The sequence below is a fragment of the Carassius gibelio genome, chromosome B12 (assembly GCF_023724105.1).
Source record: "Carassius gibelio isolate Cgi1373 ecotype wild population from Czech Republic chromosome B12, carGib1.2-hapl.c, whole genome shotgun sequence".
NCBI classification, from domain to species: Eukaryota; Metazoa; Chordata; class Actinopteri; order Cypriniformes; family Cyprinidae; genus Carassius; species Carassius gibelio.
In genome coordinates, this window is record NC_068407.1 from 16,454,662 (window position 1) to 16,481,125 (window position 26,464).

Below are 26,464 nucleotides of genomic sequence, written 5' to 3' on the forward strand. Positions count from 1 at the left end.
TTTATGCTGTTGCACATTTGGTATTGTAGCATTTTTTTTTACAATATACCATGGCAATTTAACTGCTGTAAATGCAATGGATATGGACATCCAGTTTTTCGTGTAACAGGTGCCCCCTGCCCCCACACAAAATATGGTACTATTGACCTACTATTGTCTGTTTTCTGGCACACCTTCATTGACAATGTGTTACAACCTATACAATAAATGGTCTCAACCACTTCGCAAGTGACAGACTAATTTAAAAAACTCAGGAAAAAAATAAAATAAAATCAAACATGAGGTGACAAGAATCTTTTATTTGAAAACTTTCAAGCATGTCACATGTACACTACCTACTACAGCATATTACACACTCTTGGACTTGGAATTGTGATCGATTAAGTCTGGTTTAGCACCCCTCACTTACTTTATTCTTTTAATAAAATAAAAAAAATATAAAAACACAAAGGAAGGGAATATAGAAGATAAATGTTTTTGAGCAACGTTAACAGTTTAAAAGTAGAAATTCTTTAAACATTTTCTTGAAGTAAAAACAAGTCTGCATGTCTCAATGCCCCTTTCCTCTTGAGTTTAAGAGAACACATCTGATAAATCTACACAAACAGTTTTCCCTAAGATAAAAACAGCTAAAATTACACTGGAAAAAAATATATAGAAAAAAGGCATGAAATATTACAAATATATAAAACTAAACCTTTTTAAGAGATTATAGAGAATTGATAATTAAGACCACGCTGTAAGATCAGTGCTTTACTTCCTCCTGGTGCGTCTAACAGGAGCTGCCTCTGTAGGGACATCTACTTCCTCTACTTTTTTCACACTCCTTCCTTTTCGAGTGGTGGTTCCTGTGTGAACAAAACGTTACCATTACACTCTCAACAGGTGAATAGTACAGCATAGCATGAACACAAAACAGAAAATCTAATTATTATTATTACATATTCTTAAACATAAGACACAGGTCTAAACTTACCAAGCCCATTAGTTTTAGTGTCACCACATTATTGATTTAATCAACCCCAAACTATGTTAGCTCTACGCAAGAAAATTTAATACATTATTTGAAGGCTATTACCAGGCAAGACTGAAGTGACTAATTCACTGAACGATATAGCTATATCTGAAAAAAAAACCTTATCCACAAACTACTTAATAGTCCCATGTTGCACAATCAGGTTCATTGAACATCTTCTTCTTACCAAACCACAATGTAAAGTTCTTGAACCCTTCAGGAATACAGAGAACAGCATTTACATAATGCTTACCTAAAACAGACTCTTGAGCCTTGGCAGGTGCCGGATCTGGTTCCTGAGCTGTCCTTTTCTGTCCTCTTGCAGCTCTATTACCAGTTTTCTTGGGAGTTGGTTCAGCATTTTCTGGTTCAGCTTCAGATATTTTTTCTTTGCTGGAGACCTCTGCTGCAACTTCAGCGCTTTTGGCCACTCTGCCTCTTCTCTTTGGCAAAGGTTCCTGATTTACTGACTCATCCGTTACCTCGATAACCTCATTCCTTTTCCTTTTGAGGGGAGTTGATGTCTTGCTATCAGTGGGCTCTGATTTGGGTGCAGAAGGAGCCACTGCCTTTCCTCTTCTCAATGGCTTGGCAAGTACCGGAGCTGCTTCTTTAGAGTCTGCAACAGGAGGTTCTTCTTTTTTCGCTCCCCTCCCTCTGCGGCCTCTGGGTGGCAGATCAGCTGATTCATTTGATTCTGTGGAGGTTGTCTCAGATGGCAATTTGCCTAATCTTTTGGATTTCTTCATTAGTGGTTCTTTTACATCTGTAGAAGTTTCAATATCTTTACCGATGACCAAATCGGGGCCCCAGTTAACCGTTTTTGAGGGTTTCATTTCATTAGCTTCCTCAACTGCAGCAGATTCTTTGATTTGGTTTTTAGAGATGTCCTTAGTTAAATCCTTCTGTTTTTTGCCACGGCTCCCTCTTTCCACTTTAGCCAGTGCAACAACTGTTGTATTCTCAACAGCAACAAATTCAGAATCTGCTTGTGTCATGGTACTTTCTTCTTTCTTTGATTCGGGTGCTTTTGCTGTTCTCCTGGTATGTTTTACAGGCTTAACTGGCTCCTCTGATGAAGCCACATCCTCGGTAACCTCAGACTCTGCCTTGGCAACTGCTTTACGTGCACGGCTAGATACTATAGCAACTGGTGGTGCAGGGTCTGCAACAGCACGGCGACCCCTTTTGACAGAAACATCTGCTACCATTTCAGGTTCCTTTGCAATTACTGCCCTTTTTCGACCAGGTTTTACAGCAGGGGTTTCTGCTTGTTCAACTGGACTGACAATGTTCTCCTCAACTGAAACGGTCATCTTTGACTGCTTTGTCTTCCTATTCCCTCTCACAGATTTGACCAACATTTCAGTGGGTTCTTCAGTCACAGGAATATGTGTGCAGGTTTCTATAGCAGTTTGCTCAACAACCTCTTCAGCTATTTGTGGTTTCTGCAGTTTAGCCTTTCTCCCTCTGCCAGACTTGACCACAAGTGTTTGAGTCTCCTCTTTGTTGTCAACATCTGCCTCTGACACAGCTTTGGAAACAACAGTGACATCATCCAAGGGTTGGTCCTTGACAGTTTCTTTTTTACCTTTCCTTCCACGCCCTGACTTTGCCACAGGTGTCAGTGGCTTCTCAGCCACTACAACAACATGAGTGCTTGGGATTTCACTTTCTGAAGCAGGGGTTGGCTCGGTTTTCAAGTGTTCCTTCTTTGCTGGCCTACCCCTCCTAGCTCTAGTTGTAGAGACAGTTTCAGTACCTAGTGAAGTCTGCAACTTCACATCCTCTGATGCAACAGCATTTTCTTCACAAACAATTTCAGTTTTCTGTTCAGGTTCTTCTGAAGGTTGGCTTTCTATTTTTTCCATCTTCTTTCTTCTCCCAGGTTTCACAACAGGAGCTTGGACCTGCTCTTCGCTGGCATCAGGACACTGTGGGTCAACAGCATTTGCATCAACAGTGGGCACAACTACAGCATCATCTTGTTTAGCTTTCCTTCCTTTCCTGGTTTTGGTAACAACAGGCAGGTTCTCTGGTATCTCAGTATTTATGGACTCTACAAGTACTTGGGAAGCCTCAGTATTCTTTGCCTCTTCTTCCACAAAGCTATGCTTGGGAACTCTACCACGGGCTGATTTTCTGACTGGGCTGGCGGCCATTTCTGGAACTTCAAGAAGTATCTTGCCTCTCCTTCCTCTGGCAGGGCTAGCAGGAATTGGACAACTCATATTTTCCTCTTCAATTAATGACAACACAGCAGGTGCTTTGACCATTTCATTTTTGGATTTCTGTGCTGCTCTTCCTCGACTGCCACGCTGAATTTTGTTGGCAGGTGGAGACTTGATTAGCTCCTCTGGCTCAGCAGTTGGGGTAGCTCCAACTGTTGCATTGGTATTATCAGATACGCATACAGCTTCTTCAGACTGCTCCTGGGTTTTCTCATCTGCCCCAAAAGAAAAGACATCAACAGCCTCAACTGAAATTGACTCTTCATTCTGGTCAGGGTGTCTTTCCTGGGGAATTACAGTCTCAACCTCTTGATCACTCTGATTAGATTCAACTACTTTAGCTGTGCACTGAAGATCCACAGATTTTACAACTTCAGTCTCCATGGTTTTAACTGGACAGACATTTTCTTCGTCATGTTCCTCATCCAAACCTATTAGTCAAGACAAATTCATTTAATACAACTAGTTAACTGTCAAACACCTAATTTCCCTAAGAACAATAAAATAGATGGGAATTACCCAGATTTAACTTACCTTCAACTGGTATGAATCCAGAGCCACTTTCCTCTGGTTCTTGTATCTAATGATTAAAAATACAATGTTTAATTAAATTAGAAGGAAATAAAAACAACTCCCACTTACTTTGGATTAAAACAGAATGAAGTCAAACATTACAAAATGTTTAGTGCGTTAGTAAAGCATCTATCCAAAGAAGCATTACATTTCTACAATGCAAATAAACAGCATGACAAAACTCACATTTGTCAGCTAAATTATCTACTGAGAAAGCATGGTATGAATGTTTAATGGGGTAACCTGGCCATTTACCTCAGTAGGCTCAGTCACTCTGCTTTCTGTTGTCAGGGAAGAGCTATTCTCTGACTGAAATTCTTTAAACCCAGAATAATCCTCTGCCAATGATTCTTTAAATTGAGGGGTCCTCATCAGGTCACTGATTCCAAACTGACTGCTGACAGGATCTTCTTTTTGATTGGGAGCCTGAATTACCTGCTTCAAACCAGAGATTTCTTCTACAGGTACATCTTTCTCTTTGGGAGTCTGCATTAGCCTTTGTACACACATTTCATCTTCAACTGGTTCTCCTTTGTGCTTAGGGGTCTTCATCAGTTGTTGAACACCAGTTAGGTCCTCTTCAACTTGATTTCTCTTCCGCTTAGGTGTCTTCACCAATCGTTTTGGCCCTAACTGATTCTCCACCATAGCTCCCTCTATTTTTGGTGTTTTCATCAGTTCTTTCACACCAGTCAGGTCTTCATGTTGCTCTGCCTTTTCTTTGGGTGTTCTCATAAGCCTCTGAAGACCAGCTGCGCAGAGTACAGGTTTGCTTTTCTCTTTTGGTGTCTGCATCACTCTTTTCACTCCAACCATGTCTTCTACTGGAGCTCCCCTGTATTTGGGAGTCTTTAAGAGTTCCTTAACACCTTCTAGACTTTCATGCTGGGAAGGTTTAAATACCTTCGGGGTCTTGAGCAGCTTTCCTCTTAAATCCTCAATTGGTTCTGCCTTCTGTTTGGGTGTCTTCATGAGTCGCTTGACTCCAGTGAGGCACAAAGATGGTGCTGCTCTCTGTTTTGGGGTTTTGACTACTGCTTCAGGTGCAGCAGCCTCTTCCTCCATTTGTACATCAGAAGGTGTCTCTACGTCTGGAATGATGTCATGGAAACTTGCCTCATTTGAGTTCTCAGGGAGCTGAGAAAGACTTTCGTCTTCCAACAAACTATCATCCTGGTTGTCCAAAAGAAGTCGTGTCACTGCTTCATTGTTGTAGCCACCACGTTTGGCAGTGGAGACCACACTTAATGGTGAAACCATCATTTCACCTGCGTGGGAAATGAAAAACAAGGCCATGAAATCAGAGTTATATAAAAACAACAAACTGTAGATCAATAGTGACAAAAATCTGAAACATTTACCCAATTCCTCTGGTGTTTTCATCACTGAAATCTCATTCAGAAGAATCTCTGGACATTCATTATTCACAAGAACTCTATTCTTAGACCTGGTGTTTGCAGGTGTTTTGAAAATCTCTGCAACACCTAACATTACACAAAACGTATAGAATTTGAACTATAATTTCATCAAACATTAATTGCATACATTGTTTTCTTCAACATTGAACAAACCTGTCAAGTCCTCATCCATTTTCATGTCCTTCTTGAACAGTGCTATGTTTGGCACTATTTTAGGTGCAGCACCAACAGACTGGTTAGTCTTCATATGGGCTTTGCCAACAACAATGGTAAGTGGAGATGCTGCATGCCCAGTGCTGACATCATCTTTCAGCCTCCGTGCAGGTGTCTGTATAGGTAACCAGTTAAATGCAATTTGTAATGGTCACAAATTAATGATCCATTCATTGAATAAAAACATGAACAGAAATTTGAGCATTTCAGAACAAAAAAATTTTTTTAGACTGATAATCTTTTGTATTTTACCTTGGGTTTTGGGACTGCAGTTTTCTTCACTACTATGTTCTTCGTAGATTTTTTCTTAGTTGTAACTTCCATCTGAGGTTTGGTTTGACCAAACTTCACAATATCAGCCCAAGAGGTCAACACTTTAAACAAAGGAACAAAAAAAATTTAAATATTTCAACTGATGAAAGATTTACTATTCGAAAAAGTAAAGCACTGACATAACCAGTTTAAATGTTTCACCTTTTAGATTAGCCCGTGATGCTCCACTGCGTCTTGAACGCATGACATCAAGTGCACTTTTAATTGCACTTTTGGGTGTTTTTCTTGAAGAAGACTTCATGCTCTTCCTCCTTAAAGGTATCTTTGGTGTTACACATTTCTGGGGCACATCTACAATGGTTGACTGTGGTTCAGACTCGTCCCCTTGGTCCTGGACAGGTGATGGAGTACTGATACGAGAGATTGAAAACCGCCCCTGCACCCTAGGTGTCACAGTTAAAGACATGTCACCCACAGACTCAATCGCTGAAGATGAAGCTCTCTTAGCAGAAGAAGGTGTCCTGGGTGTAGCAGGAGAAGAGGATGGTGTTGGAGCCTTGGTTGAAGCAGATGGTGACTTTTGAGGTTTAGGTGATGGAGTTTTAGCTTTGGAACATGGTGACTTTTTGGCAGGAGATGGAGTTCTAGCCTTGGTACTTGGTGACTTTTTACCAGGTGATTGAGTCTTCGCTGGAGATGCTGTCCGTTTGGGTGAAGCTCTCTTTGGAGAATGTTTTTGAGCCTCTGGAAAGGTTTCTGCAAGTCGAAGAGCCTAAAAAAATAAGTGGGAAAAGCGGATTGGATTCATGTTTAAAAAATGTAATAGTCCTAAAAAAAAAAAAAAAAGCTGTTTTATGCATTACCATAAGACCGATGGTGGATGCTCGTCGTAGGAGAGATTGGGGCTTTTGGGAAAGACCCAAACTACGTCGTGGGGCTGCCCCACGCCGAAGGGGGGAATTTGGAGGCAGGCGTTTATCAAATAGCTCTGGGCTTAACTGACCACCAAAGGACACTCGCTTTTTCTTTGATTTTGGAATGGTTACTTCATTGTAAGATTCATTACCATCACATAGCTCATTACCTGAAGTGTCATATGTAGGACAAAACAAAAGAATGATGAATATGACTTAAATAGGCACATATATTTGCAACATTTTCCTAAATGCGGAATTCAGAATGCAGACACTTCTAATGCGCTACAAATTTAATCAATAAGGAGAAAATCAAGCCATCTCACCTTGCTTCTTAGAAGCTGATGTGGTAGCCGTAATTTCAGGCAGAACATCTTGGACTTGAAATCTTTTGCCAGCATTTGCTCTTGGAGATGTTCTCGGTGACATTTTCACTTCAGTGTTTTTATCCTCAGAGCCTGGAGTCTGAGGCTCGACTGAGGGTATTTGATGAGAAAGGCTTTGATTCTGTGATCCACCACTTCTCCTTCCTTTTGGGGATTTAGGGGTTTTCTCTTCAGGCTGTGGCTCTATGACAATCTGCTGGACTACGTCATCAGCACTGAACTTCTGAGGTGATTTCAAGGGTGTTCTCTTCTTCTGGGAGACAGGAATTATATTTTTCTCCGTAATTGAGGGGGTACTGGGCCCTACAGATGGCATATCTTCAGTGGGTTTTTCTTCCACATTTGCATTCAATGAGCTCTGAATAATAGCTGGTCCAGTTGAATCTTCAGATTTGGATTTCGAAGATCTTCGCTTCTTGGTAGATGTGGTTGGGACTGGTATCGGACTACTTTTAACATCTGCAGCAAGAACTTTCTTGTGACCAACCTGAGGTCTTGCAAGAGGTGTTTTTGGTAGCTCAGACTTCCATGGTGATTTTGCAGCAAGGTCCTGTTTGACCATTTGGTACAGCTCACAAAAAGGTGACATACTGTCTTTTTTAAGTTTGCTGCCTTCTGGTTCAGTCTCAACAGTTTGTTCCACAGATGGTGGCAAATTTGACCCATCTTTTAAACAAGTGTCTGTAAATACAGTACACATAACCAACATTGATATGAAATCATTTTAAAAACAGTAGTAATTAATATTAATATTATTCTACTTCTAATACAACAGAAACAGGATAAAGCCTCAAATCTCATGATCACTAACCAAACGAATGCTCTGACTTCCTCTTGTCCACAGGAACAGGTGTGCTTTTTTCCTGCTGCTCCTGCAAAGCCTATAGGAAAAAAGAAACAATTAAACAAAGAAAAATAATAAATGAATAAAAAATACCAATCATCTGTCTCGCCAGACTAGCATAAAGCACACACCTGAACTGCTTTGTCTTTTCCAGGTGTGGACAGCGTCTTCTTCGGTGTCTTAGGAGGTGGGTACTCAAACCTGACATTTTGACAAGAACAGAACACATAAAACAAATTCTACTTAACAAGGATTGTCCAAGAAAGACTTATTTCCCAGCATTGAACTAATATCAATAAACATCTGACTCACCTGAAAGAACGATCAATGATTGTGATGAGATCACCATGCTTTAAACGTTCTGATTGATTAAGAGCTTGTCCATTAATACGTGTGGGGTTCACAGAGCTCAAATTGGTCAAAATGAGCTTAAACAAGAGATACAAGTCAATAAATAAATAGCCATAGTCATTTGTTCATTTGTGTAAATAAACATTTTTCAAAAACAAGACGTTAAACTTAGTTTAACAAAAATATAATTACCTCCTTGTTCTCATTCAGCTCAATTTTGCAATGCTCTTTAGACACCTGCGGCAGCTGAATCCGAATATCACAGTCCAGCTTCCTAAAGCAATAAAAAGAGTCCACATTAAAACTATGCCCATTTGCCTTACTGGTAAATATGAAATATGATATGTAGTGTAAGACATCAAAGACATGAATCTCTCTCAGATTTATTGGGTCATTCTAGTTCAACTACACAATACTCAAATATACATCATTACTCACTCAAAGTATACATTAATCATTTGTTGTTCAATTTTTTTTTTATTATACACACTAAAACAGGCATATTTAAAAATGTTTAAACATCACTTCAGGTTGGTTGAAAGTTGAGTTCCATCAAAATGATTATATAATAATAAAAAAAGACATCAGTGCTTCTTTATGTTTTTTTCTAAGTGTACTTCCACTGATAATAACACTTTATTTTCTTCTATTTTGCATAACAGATCTATAATTTTAACAAAGACTCATACAGGAGTTATACTCCGTCAATGAGCATGAACGCATGTCATTTAGAGTAACATATTCTGATTGGCTAAAGTGGTTGCTGCGTCAAATTTGACATCAATGAAAAGCCCGCCTGGCAGCAATCGAGCTGAACAGCGCATGCCCCAAATATTTATAGTTCTTTGTATCAATTGCAATTAAGATGATGACAAAATGTTAATCTTTTTAAGCAATTGCACTTAAATTTTACTTGCAGTGATTGTGTGCATGTTTTATAATAGTAGTCTTATAATTTTTATTCATTTTACCATGCACCTCTGCATTTAACTTGGCATAACTTTAAGTAAAAACCTTCACAGCCATATAACGTTAAGTTATGATTACAAAGAGTGTTACTGACCTTCCGAACAAACAGGACGCTGTGAGGGGAAATTCAGTGCCATCTCCTCCATTTCTTTTGATCACCACGATCTTTCCAAGCAAAGGCATTTCAAATCAACTTACCTTATTTAGAAAAAAACAACAACAAAAAACCGTGACTGGTGTGAATTTTTCATCGACGTAAATGCAATATTCACTGTAATGTTACATGGAAATCTATCTCGAATATCATCATTGATGTTAAATACAATATAAAGTTACTATACAATAAAATACCATGTTTAGACATCAACATCTACATTAATATATACGGTATTATGAATTAAAGGATAATATTAAAATTTTTCGATCACATTCATAATTGAAGACACGAGATCAGCACATGGCCAACGGCATTTAAAACACTAACCTTACACAACATGCAAAAAGCTCAGAAATAAATCAACATTTACAACAACAAAAAGTGTTGACCACATTCACTGAAAATAATGTTACCGATTTGTTTTGTTAATTGTAACTAACTGTTACGCATCTGTCGATAGCACAATGCGTCAATAATGTTTGAGAAGTTCCTTTGTATCCTTGAAATGAAAATAATCGAGGATTTAACTTAACGTTACCTGAGGTTGCGTATATAAAAACGATCAAATATATTCCATCGATGTCTAACCCCGGCTTTTAAAACTAGTTTAATCCAGCATTTAGATAACTGTCCCGTTGGCTCCCGCCGTAACTAACTCAAACTACGTTACTACCAAACATCAGCGCGTGTTTCCGTCTTGACTGACGGCATATATCCCTCCGCGAAAAAATCTAAACAACTGCTAGTTTTTTACACAAATATAATATAATGTCTCATAAAAGATGGAGCCAGTGTACTGGAGCCTTGTTAAATGGTTAATTAAGCGTGTAATGCATTATAAAAATGAAGAACTATTTTCTTTGTCAATCGGCGGAGGCGGAGGGATATAAGACGGATACCTACCAATGTTTGAAAACCATTCAAAATTCCGCGCGAAGGCTTCTGGTTGGTCAGTAGTAATACTTTCTACTTTCATAGCCAATAGGATTTTGTGTCGACACAACCCGACAGAAAAGGTGGCCAATTAAATCACGTTAAATGTGCAACCGCTCTTTTAAACTAGATACGATCCGCCCTAAGCTCAAGACGGCGGAAGCAATATTGCCATGAGTATGAAAAACTAGTGAAGCTGTTCATGCGCCCAAATAGTATTATGGCAACACAAAATCACTTAAGTATCCTATTTAAAATACATTAGTGTATATTATAATACAATATTCAGGGTTTTCCCTTTATTTTTAATTATTGTATAATTTACAGTAACAAATCCAATATTGTGGTGTACATCGGGAGTAAAAGACGTAATACAAATTTAGATCAAATAAAGGACCTACCTGTGTACAGTAAAGAACATAAACATGGATAAATTAATATACAATACATTAAATTATTACAAAATATACAGAAAAGGCAAGCGTCAGTATTTGGTCCTATTGTAATAATATTAAACATAAACCTAGGCGTTTAAGGTTAAATGTACAGTTAGGTTTAGGCTAAAAGTTTGTAATTGACTCTAAACCTAATTTTATTTCACTCCAAAATTAATTATTGAGGCAGAATTTAGCAAGTAGGTCCTATAGGTCTCTGTAATGCATAGTCAAATAAGATATTTACAGGGATTGCTATAATACACCACTTTCAAAATTGTAAAAAGAAGAAAACTTAAAAAAATAAAATAAATAAAAACTAATTTTGCCCGGCGTCTCAGTATAAACTAAAAAAACAACATAAAATTCGGGCTAAACAATGTGTAATGAGCCATTTTTTAAAAATAATTTTATTGTTTCTTTGTAATCTTGTCATCCTTTGAAAATAACCTTAAAAAAATGATCACACTCACTTTTGCACTTCTTGATTATGATAAATTATGAAAGTTTTTTAACAGTCAAAACAGAACAAGTTAAAAACTCAGCAATAGATATTGATGCTTAATATTCTAAGACAATACTAACAATAAATTTTACAGAAGATCAATAATCAGTAATGTTATTTTTTTTTTCACAACAGTCACAACATGTTTATTAAAGATGCATCCTTTTGTTCTTTTAGAAACAAGAGAAATAAATTATTGCCAAGTAATACAAGTATTCCCATGAAACAACTTGAACAAGTCTGCAGACACAGTGCAACTGTTCTCATTTAAAAATGAACCAGGATAGTATGCATATTTAGCACCTCAGTATACCACTGATCTGGAATCAGCACATGCCCTTGTCTCATTCATTAGAAAACTGATCTAATATCAACATTACTTCGCTTAAGTCAAAGGGACCCAAGGAAAACAAGGCATTGAAAACAGCATGTAAACAGAGGCTGTGTGAACAATAGGAACCGTTTTCATGCTTTTTTCCACACCAGCACTTTCATTCTTCCATAAAAGACCATGCTTCCTCTGCTTTCATGTAGTACTGATTGGCCAGTCTGCCCTTCATGGCCTCCATAGCTGCATCAGCAGCCTCATTGAAAAGATCACCTACAAAATATAAAGACATTATAACTCACACATGTATACAATTCCAATTTAAACTGTTACAACAAATTCAGGACACATTTAGAAAGCAAAACTGCCATGATACTGTAAAGGAGCCAAGATCCCTACACTAACCTGTGTTTGTCATTTCAAGAAAAGGACCTTATTGTACATCTGCAAGGTTTTATTTTATCTTTTACGTTTTTATTATACTAATTATTTTAAAAGTCACAGGACAATGTTATGACGCATAAATTTTCCATTGCTTTTGCTTTGGTATAATAACACTTAATGATTTGTGCTGGGCAGATAAAGAACAGGATGAATTGTCAATCCGAGCATCTGTTGTTGTTGCAGTCTCTTTAGTTTTGTTTTCTACTTTGCCACAGTGGCCCAGGACAGTATTGCCACCTTGTGGAACAACTGATTAGTGCAAAACAAATTCAATGCCCATGTGCATCCTGCATGTACAAAGTGAACAAGTGACATATACTTTGGGCTTAATGCTGTAGCCCACGTGTCTCTGGCTACCTTAAGGAGTTCCCGAGAAACACTCACCTGCTCTTTGAGGGTCTGCATCCAGGTTGTGCCCTCCCTCCTGGTACATCTCAGCCAATCGTGCCAACAGAAGGTAGCGCGGCTCATCCTTTATCCCATCAAACTCTCCCCCCTCATCGTAGTCTGTCATCTTAAGGGCAGAGTCATACCAGTGCACGGCTTGTTTCCAGTCCATAACCCTGCATTTTTAAAGTCCAAAATGAAAGTTTCAGCTCTAAACACATCTGGGTCCAAAAAGAAAAAAACTGATCAATGCGTTTCTCACCTATCAGAAGGGAGGCTCAAACCCGTGTCGAATGCTCGTGCTACTAGAATCATACTCTGCCGGTCTCCTGCCTCAGCACCCTGCAGCAGAAAGCGGAAACCCTTCTTGCTGTTTTCCTCAGATGCCTGAGATGAAACAACACGGATATGACAGAAGAAGATAAGCAGGACCACCAAAAAAGATAATTAGAAACACAATAAGATAATTAGGAAAAGAAAGCACCTCTAATTCGATTTCTGGTAGAATGTGATGTGGCAGCTGAAGGTAACATTGGCCAAGGGCAACTATGGCCTCAAGCTCCCCACACATGGCAGCCCTTTCCAAATGGTACATTGCAGAAAGCTGGTCCCATGGTTCATCCTTCTCACAGAAGCGCCCGCCCTCATGGTAGTTAACCACGGCTAGATGTACCTTAAAGGAAAAGTTCACACAAAAATGATTTCTTTTTTTACTTATCTACTTACCCTCATGTCATTCAAAACCCATTCTGTTCATCTTCAAAACTCAAATGAAGAAACCTGAGAGGTTTCTGTCCCTCTATTGAAAGCCTGCACAACCATAATTCTGGAGAGCATAAGAGGTCATAAATGCATTGTAAAACTAATCCAAAAATGAATTGTGTGGTTTAATCCAAGTCTTTTGAAGAAATAAAATCGCTTTATATGATTAACAGATTTCATTCAGGTTAACTTTTATTAACCCTGACAATAACGAAACAAATAAATAAGGCACATCAATTATGCTAAAATTGGAAGCTTAAATGTACATTATAGCATGTGACAAGCACATCTGAGCTTCTGTATCATATAAAGCAAACATATCTATTCAGAAGGCTTTGAATAAACTGCTTTATTCATATGGATTAGTTTTGCACCACCTTTCAGATCTTTTTGGATCTTCAAAGTTTTGTTTGCGTAGACTTTGATTAGAGGGACAGTAATCTCTCAATTTGAAAATATCCTAATTTGTGTTTTAAATATGTCTTATGGGTTTGAAATGACATGAGGGTCAGTGAACAATGATAGTATTTACATTTTTGGTTGATTAAACCAAGTAATAATTTTATATTTTCAAGAACAGATTTATAAAATACATGGCACAATTTCTTACCTTGCCTAGGATGGATTGACCAATTTTCTTTTCGAGAAGCATAGTGTTAAGTCTCTCTACTTCCATTGCCACACAGGAGGGTCTGTGTATGTGGGAGCGAGATGAATGGTAAAAACTCCATTTTTCATCTGTCAGCTGAGAGATACAAAAGAAAAAGTATATTATTAAGCAACCAGAGTAATGACTGGCAAAAAATGCATCATTATTAGCTGGGTTTCCATAACCCTGCTTTTATGCACATTTTTAAGTACTGCATTAGAAACTAAAAAAAAAAAAAATGCCTTACTCTGCAAAAATGTTTTTACGCTCGTTTGAGGTGGTTTTAGACTTGTGCGAAAAAGGATTACGCATGAGTCATGTGACTTTGTGCTGTGGGATGGCAAAACCAGACTAACCAGCAGACCGATCTCGTTCCATAGCATCTGAAATTTTATGGTCATTCTGAAATCCCTGAGAAAAGTCTGTCATCAAAGTATTTCTGTATTATGGTCTTACACGACTGCGTTCACAAACAGCAGGCATCCCACTCCGAAAGCAACGACCACATTTACGTTTTTTTTATCTGCTCGCTCAAGTAATTTATTATGTATGAAATGATTATATTCAGTGGCTTCTCCTACTTTTCTTAGTTTTATATGTAGTTTATCAGGAAGTGACGATTTTGATCTCTGTGACTCATTGGATGGAAACCGTGCTTATTCGCAAATGTTGTATGCAATATTTCAATTTTGCACACAAGTTAAATTTACATCTTCCAAATTTACATTTACATCAGCTTATGATATTGGTCTGTTGTGACATCAAATAGAGTGGATAGCTGATCTGAGAATTGTTCTTGTATTGTCAATGAAAACAGATTGTCATTTGAAAAACTGCTTTTATATGTAACCACTTTAAATCTAAAACATTTCTATGAGAAGCAGTAGAACTCACATTTTTTAGGAAAACCACAAAAGCAAACACTTTAAATATAGCTGCACAGAAAAAGCAATGCATGCAGGAAATCACACGCAGGGTTCTCACAGTTATGGACATAGGTATTCATGATTACTAGGAATTTTGAAAGTCATTTCTAAAGACTTCAAAGCAATTGCTAGTCAATTACATTTTTTTTTCAGAGAACAACTACATACATTTCAGTGAGTTTTACATGCCATTCAAAATCCCTGACATTAACATGAGAACCCTACATATGGGTTTGTGGGAAAGGAGATCTTGCCACCGGTAAGAGTATGAAAGTGAGATGAGATTAGGGTTAGACATTAAATGAAAGAAGAATGAGATGAAAAGGTTTAGAGGTTTAGATAACAGGTGGATCACAGAAGGGCACCACTCTATCAATGATCTATGAGAAGAAAACAGATTAGGAATCAATGGGTGATGGGTGACTATCATGATTAGATACAGGGAGTTCATCAATAGTTTTGTAGTTACCCGACGAACACTGTCCTCATCCGATTCTGAGTAATGTCCGTTGTAGTAGGGACGACCCTAAACAATGGTGTAAAAACCTATCATCACGAATCTCAGGAGACCAAATGACTGCTGCATTTCATGTTGCATTTAGGCATAGCACACTACAACAAGAAGTTTATAATGCACTCTAACAGAAAGGAAACATTGCCGGGGGAGTAACAAAGAAAACAAGCAAGATTAGCTTTGCATTTAAATTTCTTATTTAAATACACCATTTTAAATTCTTAGTTCAGTTTAAAAAGTTCTGTATTTACTTGGGTTTAAGTCTGACACCCTCAAAGAAATGGCTCAATCATCAAAAACCTTCACTGTTTTTGTGCCAGATACAAATAATGTTTTGATATAATATATTTTTAATTTGCATTGTCTAGCCAGTTGATAATCTGTACCTGACTGTGATGTTCAACTAAGTCTCCTTCACTGCGTTTTTCACTGGGGCATCCACTGTCTCCTCCATTCTCTGAATCCTGTTAACGCAAGTACGGTTCACAGTACAAAACAGCTTTGCATTGCTGCTAAAATCAACTTACATTTCCACAAAATATCATTGAATTAAATGTCACTCTTAATGGTGGATATATATTCTTCTTCATAAACTGACCTTGTGATCTGCGTTAGCTCGATGTGCCTCATTCATTTCATTCATGAATGACCAGCCTGTAAACACACATAGATAGAAAGACATAGTAGTGGTGACATGAATAAAATGAACGCTCAATTGTCCAAAAACAAAGAAATGCAGTGCTAAATCTGTATGAACTTGGCATACGAGAACAAGCTTTACATTTCAGCTAGAATGTTCGAAGAGCTGTCAAGTAAGAGGACGAAATTCACAAATAAAATTTGTTGTGGTTGGTTTAATTTGTATACATGAATTGAGAAAAAAAAAATTGTGTTTTAATTGAACAGAATATATAAAACTACCAATCAGAATGCTGTTATTATATTAATTGCTTGAACACATTTGTTAATGCTGTTTCCGATCATAATATTAAATACTCAACATGACAGTTTTGATGTTTCAAACAAGTATATACTCCACTGAAGCCTTATATGGTCATGGCCAAAAATATCAGCACCCTTGGTAAATATGGTCAAAGGCGGCTGTGAAAATTAATCTGCATCCTTTTGATCTTTTATTAAAAAAATTCACAAAAATGTATCCTTTCATTGGATAATAAGAATTTAAAATGGGGGGAAATATCATTATGAAATAACGTTTTTTCTCTAATACACATTTGACAATTAACGGCACCCTTTTATTCAACTTTTTGAAACCTACATTTGCCAGTTTAACAGGTCTAAACTTTCTCCTATAATGCCCGATGAGGTTCTGTTCTTCAGAAAAACCTTTATTTCATAATGATATTTCCCCCCATTTTAAATTCTTATTATCCAATGAAAGGATACATTTTTGTTAATTCTTTTAATAAAAGATCAAAAGGATTAACAATGCAGATGAATTTTCAAAGCCTTCCTTAATCATATTTACCAAGGGTGCACATATTTTTGGCCATGGCTGTATATGCAAGTTAGGATGTGTGTGCTTATAATTCTAAACAAAACAATGAAAGGGTGGTGTACACTGATCTATAATAAATACAGATCAGTGGTGGTCCACACTGGCCCAGGTTACCTAGCAACTTCAACAACAGCTAATTAATATTCATGCAGTAAGCCATAGATACACCATCAACGTGTATCATACTCTTGGCAAGAACATAATTGTGCATTAAGGAAAACAAGCACTTATTCCCATAGTTACTATTCTGTCTATAGGGAAATTAAAATATGGCTATATTTAGATAAGCCACACTGCTGCAGAAATTCATGTTTAAAGGAAACCCTTATTTTAACTACCGTTTTCTGTTATCCATATTAGTATCAAAATACAAAAGGATGATTCTGGATTTTTGCTTTATAAGTGTCAAACAACACACTAAACTATTAAGCATTTTGAAAGTACAGAGAACGTTCTGTCTAAAAATAGCCAAATGCACTGAATATCCATTTATGTTTTCCCAGTCAAAAGAACTGGTAATTTTAGTAACATCACAACCAGCCAGTCAAAGGTCTACTTAAGTTCTCGGCCAGCTGACAACAAGTGGAAGGACTTCTTGTACTTTACTGTACAAATATTTATATTTGAAAAAGTGTTTCAAGATGGTTACAACATCCTGACAGCCAACAGACCATAAGAGATGTCATTCATTATTTTGTCTGTTTTCTCAAGTTGGGGGTAACTGTAACACATTCATATAACCATAGACAGTATGTGGAAGAGATTGACAACTGTATTAATATCTTTAACTAAATTTTAGGTTTTGATACCTAAATGTTTGATACCATTGTTGTCAGACTGTATGGCTCACTATAGATGTTTTTTTTAATACCAACTTTTTTATCCTTTCAGTCTTTCTCCATCCAAATAGGTTTTGACTGTATACTTATCTAGTAATCTAGTATTATTACCTACATAGAAAATAGAATGTTTCCAAAGTGATTGAGGCGTTCTGTTGTTGATGTAATAAAAAACATAGCAGTCGTCATTTACTCCCTACATCTGAACTGCTAAAGACACAGTGGATTACGTTTGTTTCTGAAGGGAATGCGCCACCGATCTACCTAAATGCGTTTATGTTCGCACTCATCAGTCGCGATCCAGCTTCAGCTATGGGAAAAGTGAGTATAAGGTTTTTTTAATGAATCTTTGCAAATTGCATTTCCTAATAATATGCCAATTAGCAAGTTTCATGATGAATGCGGCTAAAGTAAACAGTCTCTCTGAAAGCAGCTCAGAAGAGAGGGGCGGGGTCAGCAGATCTCATTTGCATTTAAAGGAAAATGCTACAAAACAGCTTGCCCTGAAAAGAGCATTTTTTGAAAAAGTAAAAAAAGGTTTTTTTTTTGCACTACCACTGAGAAATTTTAACCAAACTATGTTACAGAATTTTAATTAAGACCCTAAAGAATCATATCAAAATGGACATCCGATGACCCCTTTAAAAGGGATCCGATATTACTCTGCTGGGTCCCTCAGGTGCATTCACACATAGTACCAGGTTAGTATAGTATTACCCATGGATGATCGGCCTGCGGAGATGCCCGAAGTAAGTGGAGAACAGGGAACAGAGTCTGTGTCACTGCTTTCATCAACCAAGGAAGTCTCAGAGAGCCGGGAGAGGAGCACAGGTGTGTGGCCGAGAGAGGTCGTCCGGACCCTGGGCGAACCACAATGCTCTTCACATCCACGGACGACAGTCTGAGCTGACTGCTGCTTAGAAAAAAGAATTTATTTAGAAAACCTGCAGAAATGAATAAAGAGTTGCAACAGTTTGTGAATGCAGTGCCAAGCGATAATTTTACTCTGTAGGCCTGATCAGGCGTGCGTTTCCTAAAAGCAACTATGGTTAGTTCCATCAATACCCATAGAGTTTCTCATGTGTTTCTATGTGAGCACTTGGCAAAGAGCGTGAAGCAATGATCATTGAAGCCAATCACAGACATATCTGATGAGCGCATGAACACAATGACCAATCAGTGCTGTTTAAGAATTTGCTCAGCAGCGATCAAATCTTAGCAGGAAATTGACATTTTTTTAATTTCAGTACCGAACATTAACACATTATCACTTTTAACAACACTACATTGGACCAAAACAATTTTATCAAATCAAAATGTTCGGTCATTCAAAATTCTCTCATTCTGTAATTCAAACCATCAAGGAAAACCATCAAGCACTGACTACACTTGCATAAGGATTTTTTTTAATTATTATTATCCGATACAAACCAGCATTTTGTTGGTGCGGTCCAATCGTGCAATTTCAGAAGGGGACAGGTCAAAGCGAGTGAGGCTCATACTCCTACAGATCTTATTACACAGGTGAGAGTGGAAGAAAAGAGCCATGCCACGCACACCTGAAACAAACCCACAGATAATAATTACACATTTTTATCATGCTTACATTAGCCAACCTTAAGACAAATCAAGTTTCTAAGGAGAAAAAGAATGCAGGATGTTGATAAATACCTAGGTTGCCATCTCCAAAGTCGGTCCCCTTCTCAGTGTGGATCTGAGGGTCTGTGTAAAGGTCCCCAACACCCTGAATGTCCACCACTATCAGTTGGTGTCCAGAGCGCTCAAATGTGAAATGACTGAATGCCTAAATCCACAAAAGAATAATTGCTAATAAATAATCACACATCATTTGACTGAGACAACAGATTCAGATTTGTTATGTCTTTAACAAAACACCTGGGGAGTAAGCCGTATGTTATCGTCCCTCACAAAACCAGAGTTGGAGTTGTACTTTGTGTACTTCCCCTCAATGTAGTGTTCCAGGTGAAACAAAGGGCTCCCAGGCCGACTAGTCATTTCCACAACACACATCTGCATGATGTCAACCTAATAATGATGGAATACATTAAATAAGTATATAATTCATATCTGGGGTGATTGTTCAAACCTAGTTTACACACAATACAAATTTCAATGTTTTCTGAACAAACAATATCCAATGAAGTAGTACCTTTTTGGGAGGCCTGTAGCGATTGAACTCCTCGCCCCATAATTTAGCCACCATTTGTAACTTCACATCCTCAAAGTAAACAGTTCTGTCCACGGTGTCCATGTATCTCTTAGCCACGTAGTTTGAGGCCGATTTCCAGTTGCTGCTGTGGGAAAAGTTAGACAACTTCTTCCTGTGAATGAAAGAGAACAAAGCTACAGGTCAAAAAAGAACAAAACACTTTTAAACCAAGATGAGAGCTGTAAAATTACCACTTGAAAAATGGAAGACATACCACTAAAGCATTTAAAAAAAAATTGTTATAAAGCATAATAAATATTTGAAATTAAATGTTGATAGGCTGGTTATTGTGGTGAATGTGCCTTCAAAAGTACAAGAGTGTCAAGCAGCGTCAGTACTGTCATGCAGTGTAAAACTATTATAATATAATTTTCTAATGCTTTTAATATTATAATGTGCCATTTTGACAGCAATTGAACAATTACATGGAATAGTTGTACTTTTTTTTTTTAATTAACTACAAAAATGAAATACTTTACAAGAAATGGTACAATTTTTTTTTACTTTTTTTTTTTACTTAAAACCAATACTCATTAGGTTATATTTATCTAGTCTAGCGTATAAACTGTATGCTTAAATTGGCTTGACTTACGCTCTGTAGCATTCCCTCATTGCTCCTTTTCCAAATGGCTGTGAAAGAAATAGAATAAAATAAATACATTTAAATATATATATACATAAATAATAAGTATTAACACATTAATGTTGTTGTTACTGACACAAAAAAAAATGTGTATTATTATGCCAAAATACCTGAGAGGAAACCTTGATAAATATGTCATCTTTTGCCCATTCACCAGTAATCGCATTGAATCTAAAGAGCAAGAACACACGTTTACACGTCAATCACTCTCAGGAAGTAGTTATCAAACCTTTTTCACAGCAGCAACTAGAAATTAGCCTCAAACTATTTGGCTACATGGAGATGCAAATGTAAACACAATTTACCCTTAAAAAAAATATTTCTACATTGTGAAGAAACCAAAATACACAAAAGTGATTATTTGTCTTTATTAGGGCAGTTAATAAAAAAAGAGTTAATGGAGCAGATACTGCACAATGGACACAGCCGGAAAGCAAACGCCCAATATTTACACAACTAAGTGCTGCTTTTTTCCCCCAGAACAACCAGAACACTGTGTACCATGCAGACCGGGGCCACCAAACATAGTTGTTTAATGGCACACTCAGCAATTGGCTTGAAGTCAAGGGATATTTTAGAGGTGTGAAGTTACAAATGTTTAAAATTAGGCTCTAGGATCGAGGAGCGGATCTAATTTTTGTGTCCAACTGATATCATCCTTACAGTGTCTCTTATGCAATGACATGTTCTGAAATCATTCAAGAATGATTTACAGTTGTGTCAGGTGTCTGTTAGGTGGCAGCATAGTGGTAAAATCTTAAGACTGGTAACAGAAAAACACCAAAGTTCAGTAATCTCTCAGGTTTGTTCTCGTGCATCAAGCAAGTACAGCTGAGCTTCTGTTTACCATATTTATTATGCTCCAATGTATGCGAATTGATCAATATGCTAAATTAAATCAGTTCATCATATAAAAGACATGTCTCTGGATCTTATGGATTACAACCACAATCGCTTTATGAACTTTTTAAACCACCAAGGGTTTGGTCGTGTGGACTTTTTAAATGGAATTTCAATTGTGTTTTAAAGATGAATGAAAGTCTTATGGGTTCGGAACGTTTTAACCCATAGATGCTTTTTGCTGGTAGGCTGTAGTGTAGGAAGAGAGTGTAATGTGTGCACATCCAAAAACTTAGTGAAGGGTTTCATATAATCAAGCATCTGGCCAGTCAATAAACAAAAATCGGCACACTGCCACTATTTCTCTCAAAAATGTCAATTATTTTCCAAAAGAATAGCTTGCCCTAGCTTGTAGCTTGGCTGCCTAAACATTCAAATTAACCTCTCTAACATGGCTTATGTGTTGCCTCTTGATGGATTCAAACCTCCACTCCTTGAGCAGTAGGTTAACAATTCAAAAGGCCTCGCTTTCACTCACCTGTATCGAGTGCAGCGCTCTTTCTCAATTTCCTCCAGATGGAACTCAGCCCAAGGATCTGGCATGGCTTTGGCTTTCTCAATAGCATGTTTCCAAGTTGCCTGACCAAAAGAAATTTTAATTGTTTGAAAAACTTCAAATGGAAGATCCACATCATATTTTAGGGTGGTGTGCAAGCACAAAGCAATGGTTGGGAAAAGGAAGGTAGGTGCTGGAGGAAAATCGGTATTCTGCAATAATGGTCATGCAAGAATAAAAGGATAAAGAAAAGCTTGAATCAATTCTGAGAGCATTCAGTAGACATTAAGTTATGGATCCCAGTATTTTTAAAAAAAAAGTAAGAAATGCCATCAAAAAAATGGTTATCAAGACACCCTGTTCCCTTCAGGAATCAGAATTGGAACAAGATCTGTTACATTCCTTGATTCCCATTCCTGTTGGACAGGTAGGTTTACTCCAACAAAAAGTTGCTGTTATGTGATCTTGGTAAGCATTTGTCAGGAGCAAACACCAGGCTATTATTTGGTTATTTCGTGAACTTTGTGCTTTGCAAATTCTAAATAACAGCTGTAAGAGATATAGTTTACTGTACTAGTGCTAATCTCATCATGGACCAAGCATCATCAGTGAAGTAACACTGAAGTGCGGAATACATGACAAATTATCTCAAAATAACCAGTAAACATAGATCCTGTGGACAAGTACATTCAGCAAATTATTTATTTCTTTTCGAAAGGTCAGTGAGATGGCGAGTAATAATATACATCAGATGCCACCAAAGTGTGGGCTCGTCTTTACAGGGAACCCTGTAAGTATGGAAACATTACCCATGTGTCATAAGACATAGCGTGACATAGCTATCCATAAGCCATGGGCATCTCCTAAAGAGTACTCACGTAAATATAAAAATTCATAATTTTTAAAACAAAAATGTTAATGCCCATATTAATATTAGGCATGAACAGTATTTGCATTGGTAGTTTCTTAACTTGTTTTTTTTTTTATTTCTATTGAAGTAGAAAGTCTTACTATGCTAGGTTACAAAAACACTAGATATTAATAGATATCTAAAATGCATTTATAAACTATAAAGTAAAATGTAAAAAATATTATTGCCTATACGGCATCAGACACACATTCTTTGCAACCATTATAGATATTTTTACAGTGAGCAACTGCAAGGAATGAAAGGGAAAATAAGGTGATAGGAGAAATATGGAAAGAGTGTGTATTCCAGCCTAGATGCTACAATGACTCAGGGTAAGAGGGGTAAACAAATTCTGTGAGAGAAAAAAAGTAAAGTGGAAGGGTAGAAACTGAAACGTTTCTAAACATACCCGGCCTTTCTCAGTTAAAGAGCCAACCCTGACAGAGTGCCCATCCTGCTCGGGTTCATTTTTGTTCTATATTGAAGGAATAGACAAGACCCACTTTTTTAAGCACAAAAATATTAGTAGAAAGGCAATCTGACTTATTTACAGTAATAATTACAGTACATGAGATCAAGGAAGTCCCATCGTGAGAGCTTGAGAGAGCTCCATATATGGAAGTTAGTGTGTCACGGAGATGGAGAAAACTATTTTTGCATACTGCATATTAGTTCACTGCTTCTCTTGGTGACAAAGCAAAAAAACTCTGTGGTTAAGAAAAAACATTCCTTCAGTAGTTCTCTGTGGTACAGGCAGTCTCTTTCACCATTACAGAGAGGTCATTGTCTAAGTGGACATAAACAAGATAAGGACATTGTTGGATTACCACCAAAATAGGATTATGAAATGGATAGTTCCAGTTCTGGATAATGATACAGCATTACAGTCATGCTAAAACACACAATGTATTCATCTATGATGTAAAACGTAGCTACTGTAATAGTGAGATTTGTAACCGTATGAAATAGTCTGTGAAACATTGTGCATTAAGCAATGATGAATGTTTCAAACACTAGTATGCCACATTGTTCTCACGACTATTTTAATAATTTGTAATTCAAAAATAAAAACCTATTACACCTTTTCCTATGTAATTTGTGTCAGAGGCATTTACCACCATTTAGCACAACTGCTGTATACTGCACCTTTTTGTAAATCTGTAATTCTTTTGTAAAAAAATGTAAGCAAGTACCATAAAATTCTTATACTACACACAATAAACATGCTGTGTACTACAGATATAGAACAAATACTGGTATGCTGGTCCAAAAATAGCTTTTGTTTACAACCTAGGGAGTACATTTGTCTAGGAAGATGCTTCTCGATGTATTGGCTTAATACAATAACATTGTAATGAATGTTTGTGTCCTTAATATGTTTACTATGTAGTAACAGTCTTATAAAAGAAATATGGCACTGGAAGTCATGCTGTATTTTACACACATGGCTATACTCAAAATCCAGCACAAGCAATTTTTTCAGTAAAGTGTTACAGCTGCAGATTAACTGGGAAAGACTCACCCTGTAGGTGAAAGAGTTTTTGGGCAACGAATTTGAAAGCTGCTGGTTGCAAAGGACGTTCTTTTGGTAATTAAAGCAACCTTTGGTTGGGCTTATGGGGTCGTCAGTGATGGGGCAGATACGGAAGTCATCTTCATCATCGCTTGCATTGGAATCTTTGAAAGACTGTGTACTTTCAGAACATCCATTCCTAGGTCCATCCCGAGCACTTCCCACCAGCTCCTCCATACTAAACATGAGCTCCTCGTCAGCCATGATGTCCCACTGTGCTGTGCACCAAAACTACAAACAAGCACATTAGAATACGTGTCAAATACTGCTACATCAGCAGAAGCATTGCAATAAATAGAAAAATCAGTTTTTGTTGTTGTTGTTTTAGATGAACTAAGAACAAATGATCCAGAACGTTGGTCAAATTGTGAAGGTATTCGTTAATGTCAGTCCGAGATAAACCTGTTCCTGTTCATGCATTCCATTGACCCATCAGACAGTTGTTGTGCCAAATAACCTTAAAACACAGGATTGCAATAGCAAACTCATTTCATTTTAATACGTTAAAGTGCAACGTCATTCATTTTAAGCTTAAATTTACATTTATCGAATGCATTTTGTTGCTTAATTACTCAAACCAAAAAGCATAACGTAAGAGCTCAAGGTGTAAACAGTACAGACTACAATAAAGTATAATCAAAAGTGCAAGTAGCATACCTTACTCTCGAATCAATAAAGCTGCTAGAATGAAGACATAACGACAACAGTAAACAGATATTCTCCGATTCGCCTTTAAACCCTTTCTAAAAAGGAAGCCAATTCAACAATGAATTGCGCGTTTGAACGGAAGTTTCAGCTGCGGCAGTTTCTCAAGCACAGTGCACAGTGACAGGTTTACTGTGCCTCTGCACAAATGTGTACTACGTGTCCTGGAAAGCAAGCAATGTTCCCTCGTGTTGATTCCTCCAACCGCGCATATCTCCAAGGAACAACACCCTTCGCCATAACTCATCACAACGTCAAAGCTGCTTATTCAGCCCTCTAGTGGTCTTTATCAAAAATACATGAATGTATCTGATTATATGGAAGTAATACACAAAACAAATTTGTATAAGGAATAAAACGTCAAAATATTTTTCGAAGACAGCCATGTGTCATGGTCAATCACGTGGCCTTTTTATGGGGAGCGCATGATGTTAATCAATTTCAGCGTGTTTCGAATCCTACTAAAGGCAGGGGCATGGCTCATGAATATTAAGTTATTCATGCTGACGTTTCCTGTAAATAAATATTTATAAGCCAAGCCTTCAAAAGCGCCACATTCCAAAATCAAATCAAATGATCGCACTAGGTGAACGTCACGTCAAGTAATTAATATTCATTAGAGGGGCCTTGGCCATAGTAGAATCGCGAGTTGTGGGGGCAGGGCAGTGCTCCACTGCTAGCTGCACGTAGCCACTGTGATGAAGAGCAGACCTGCTCATCCAGTTCTGGTGGCCTGCAAACCAAACCGAGCGGATGTTTTCGTGTTTTTGGGATTAATTTTATTGCCAGTGTCAGCGTCATCAAATGTGACACTTATATTTGTTCCAAGACGTTTTGTTTCTAACGATTCACTTAAATGAAACGTATGACACTTAACTATAGAACTTGAAGTTGTTAAGCGTGAATGAAATAATTATTTGAGAGTAAATATGTTAGCTATGTAGGCTAATATGTAGCATATGTAGTTTTATGGTAGCGTGGCCGAGTGGTCTAAGGCGCTGGATTTAGGCTCCAGTCATTTCGATGGCGTGGGTTCGAATCCCACCGCTGCCAATAAGTTTTAGACTTTCCAAATTTTTTCCTGAACGCGGAAGTGTCGCCCGACTGGACCAATAGTGGCCCTGTCCCAAATCGCACCCTAAACCATCACAGTCTTGCTCCGAGTCAGCACTTTCGTGATTGAATACAATCAGAACTTATACAGAACGTTATTATTAGGTTATTTTTATAACCCTGTAAAACTATTTTTCCAATTAAAACGTTGTAGATGTTGGGGTGTAATGACCTACACAGAGCCCTGAAATTCGTTTAATGCAGAATTTATTAAGATACAGAAATCAGATCAATCAAAACTATTGTTATTATAGATGTCTCTCTTGTTTATATTAATGTATCAACCTTATTTTTCCCGTAAGAGCAGGCA

General features: G+C 37.4%; 2 protein-coding genes and 1 non-coding gene across 8 annotated transcripts; 1 reads left to right on the top strand and 2 right to left on the bottom strand.

Annotated features, from left to right (window-relative positions):
• Positions 1-279: 279 nt before the first annotated feature.
• LOC127969251 (proliferation marker protein Ki-67) lies at positions 280-10,115 on the bottom strand. Of its 2 annotated transcripts, XM_052571094.1 has the most exons (16): positions 9,883-10,115; positions 9,282-9,385; positions 8,411-8,492; positions 8,180-8,295; positions 7,999-8,068; positions 7,835-7,904; positions 6,964-7,704; positions 6,587-6,807; positions 5,925-6,495; positions 5,703-5,824; positions 5,391-5,565; positions 5,181-5,303; positions 4,075-5,087; positions 3,781-3,826; positions 1,269-3,677; positions 280-848 (listed from the first exon to the last, which is right to left on the bottom strand). In XM_052571094.1, the coding sequence occupies exons 2-16, from the start codon at positions 9,368-9,370 to the stop codon at positions 754-756; spliced, it is 5,943 nt and encodes a 1,980-aa protein (XP_052427054.1). In that variant the 5' UTR covers positions 9,371-9,385; positions 9,883-10,115; the 3' UTR covers positions 280-753. The 2 variants fall into 2 exon arrangements, with proteins under 2 accessions (XP_052427054.1, XP_052427055.1); XM_052571095.1 differs by lacking the exons at positions 8,180-8,295; positions 8,411-8,492; positions 9,282-9,385 and having other exon boundaries at positions 9,883-10,113.
• Positions 10,116-11,095: 980 nt separating this feature from the next.
• Positions 11,096-25,439, bottom strand: LOC127969220 (eukaryotic elongation factor 2 kinase). 5 transcript variants are annotated; one of them, XM_052571038.1, is made up of 20 exons: positions 24,994-25,438; positions 24,739-24,793; positions 24,286-24,567; positions 23,173-23,238; positions 21,836-21,936; positions 20,568-20,628; positions 20,407-20,444; positions 19,755-19,926; positions 19,481-19,630; positions 19,256-19,388; positions 19,016-19,143; positions 18,302-18,497; positions 15,825-15,880; positions 15,613-15,690; positions 15,182-15,238; positions 13,748-13,882; positions 12,860-13,048; positions 12,638-12,762; positions 12,373-12,551; positions 11,096-11,817 (listed from the first exon to the last, which is right to left on the bottom strand). In XM_052571038.1, the coding sequence occupies exons 2-20, from the start codon at positions 24,754-24,756 to the stop codon at positions 11,708-11,710; spliced, it is 2,274 nt and encodes a 757-aa protein (XP_052426998.1). In that variant the 5' UTR covers positions 24,757-24,793; positions 24,994-25,438; the 3' UTR covers positions 11,096-11,707. The 5 variants fall into 5 exon arrangements, with proteins under 5 accessions (XP_052426998.1, XP_052427001.1, XP_052427000.1 ...); XM_052571041.1 differs by lacking the exon at positions 23,173-23,238; XM_052571040.1 differs by lacking the exon at positions 15,182-15,238.
• A 573-nt stretch (positions 25,440-26,012) lies between these two features.
• On the top strand, positions 26,013-26,094 carry trnal-uag (transfer RNA leucine (anticodon UAG)). The gene has a single exon. It is a non-coding gene; the product is annotated as a tRNA-Leu (tRNA).
• The last annotated feature ends 370 nt before the right edge of the window (positions 26,095-26,464 follow it).

Excerpts from the sequence above, each read along its gene's own strand:
- LOC127969220 (XM_052571038.1), bottom strand. Across the intron at positions 15,691-15,824 it reads GAGCTAACGCAGATCACAAG|GATTCAGAGAATGGAGGAGA; the intron begins GTCAGTTTATGA and ends TTGCGTTAACAG. Across the intron at positions 12,763-12,859 it reads TACCAGAAATCGAATTAGAG|GCATCTGAGGAAAACAGCAA; the intron begins GTGCTTTCTTTT and ends GTTTCATCTCAG.
- LOC127969251 (XM_052571094.1), bottom strand. The coding sequence starts at position 9,370 with ATGCCTTTGCTTGGAAAGATCGTGGTGATCAAAAGAAATGGAGGAGAT. Across the intron at positions 7,705-7,834 it reads GAAGTCAGAGCATTCGTTTG|ACACTTGTTTAAAAGATGGG; the intron begins GTTAGTGATCAT and ends CTGTATTTACAG. Across the intron at positions 5,825-5,924 it reads ATCACGGGCTAATCTAAAAG|TGTTGACCTCTTGGGCTGAT; the intron begins GTGAAACATTTA and ends CTTTGTTTAAAG.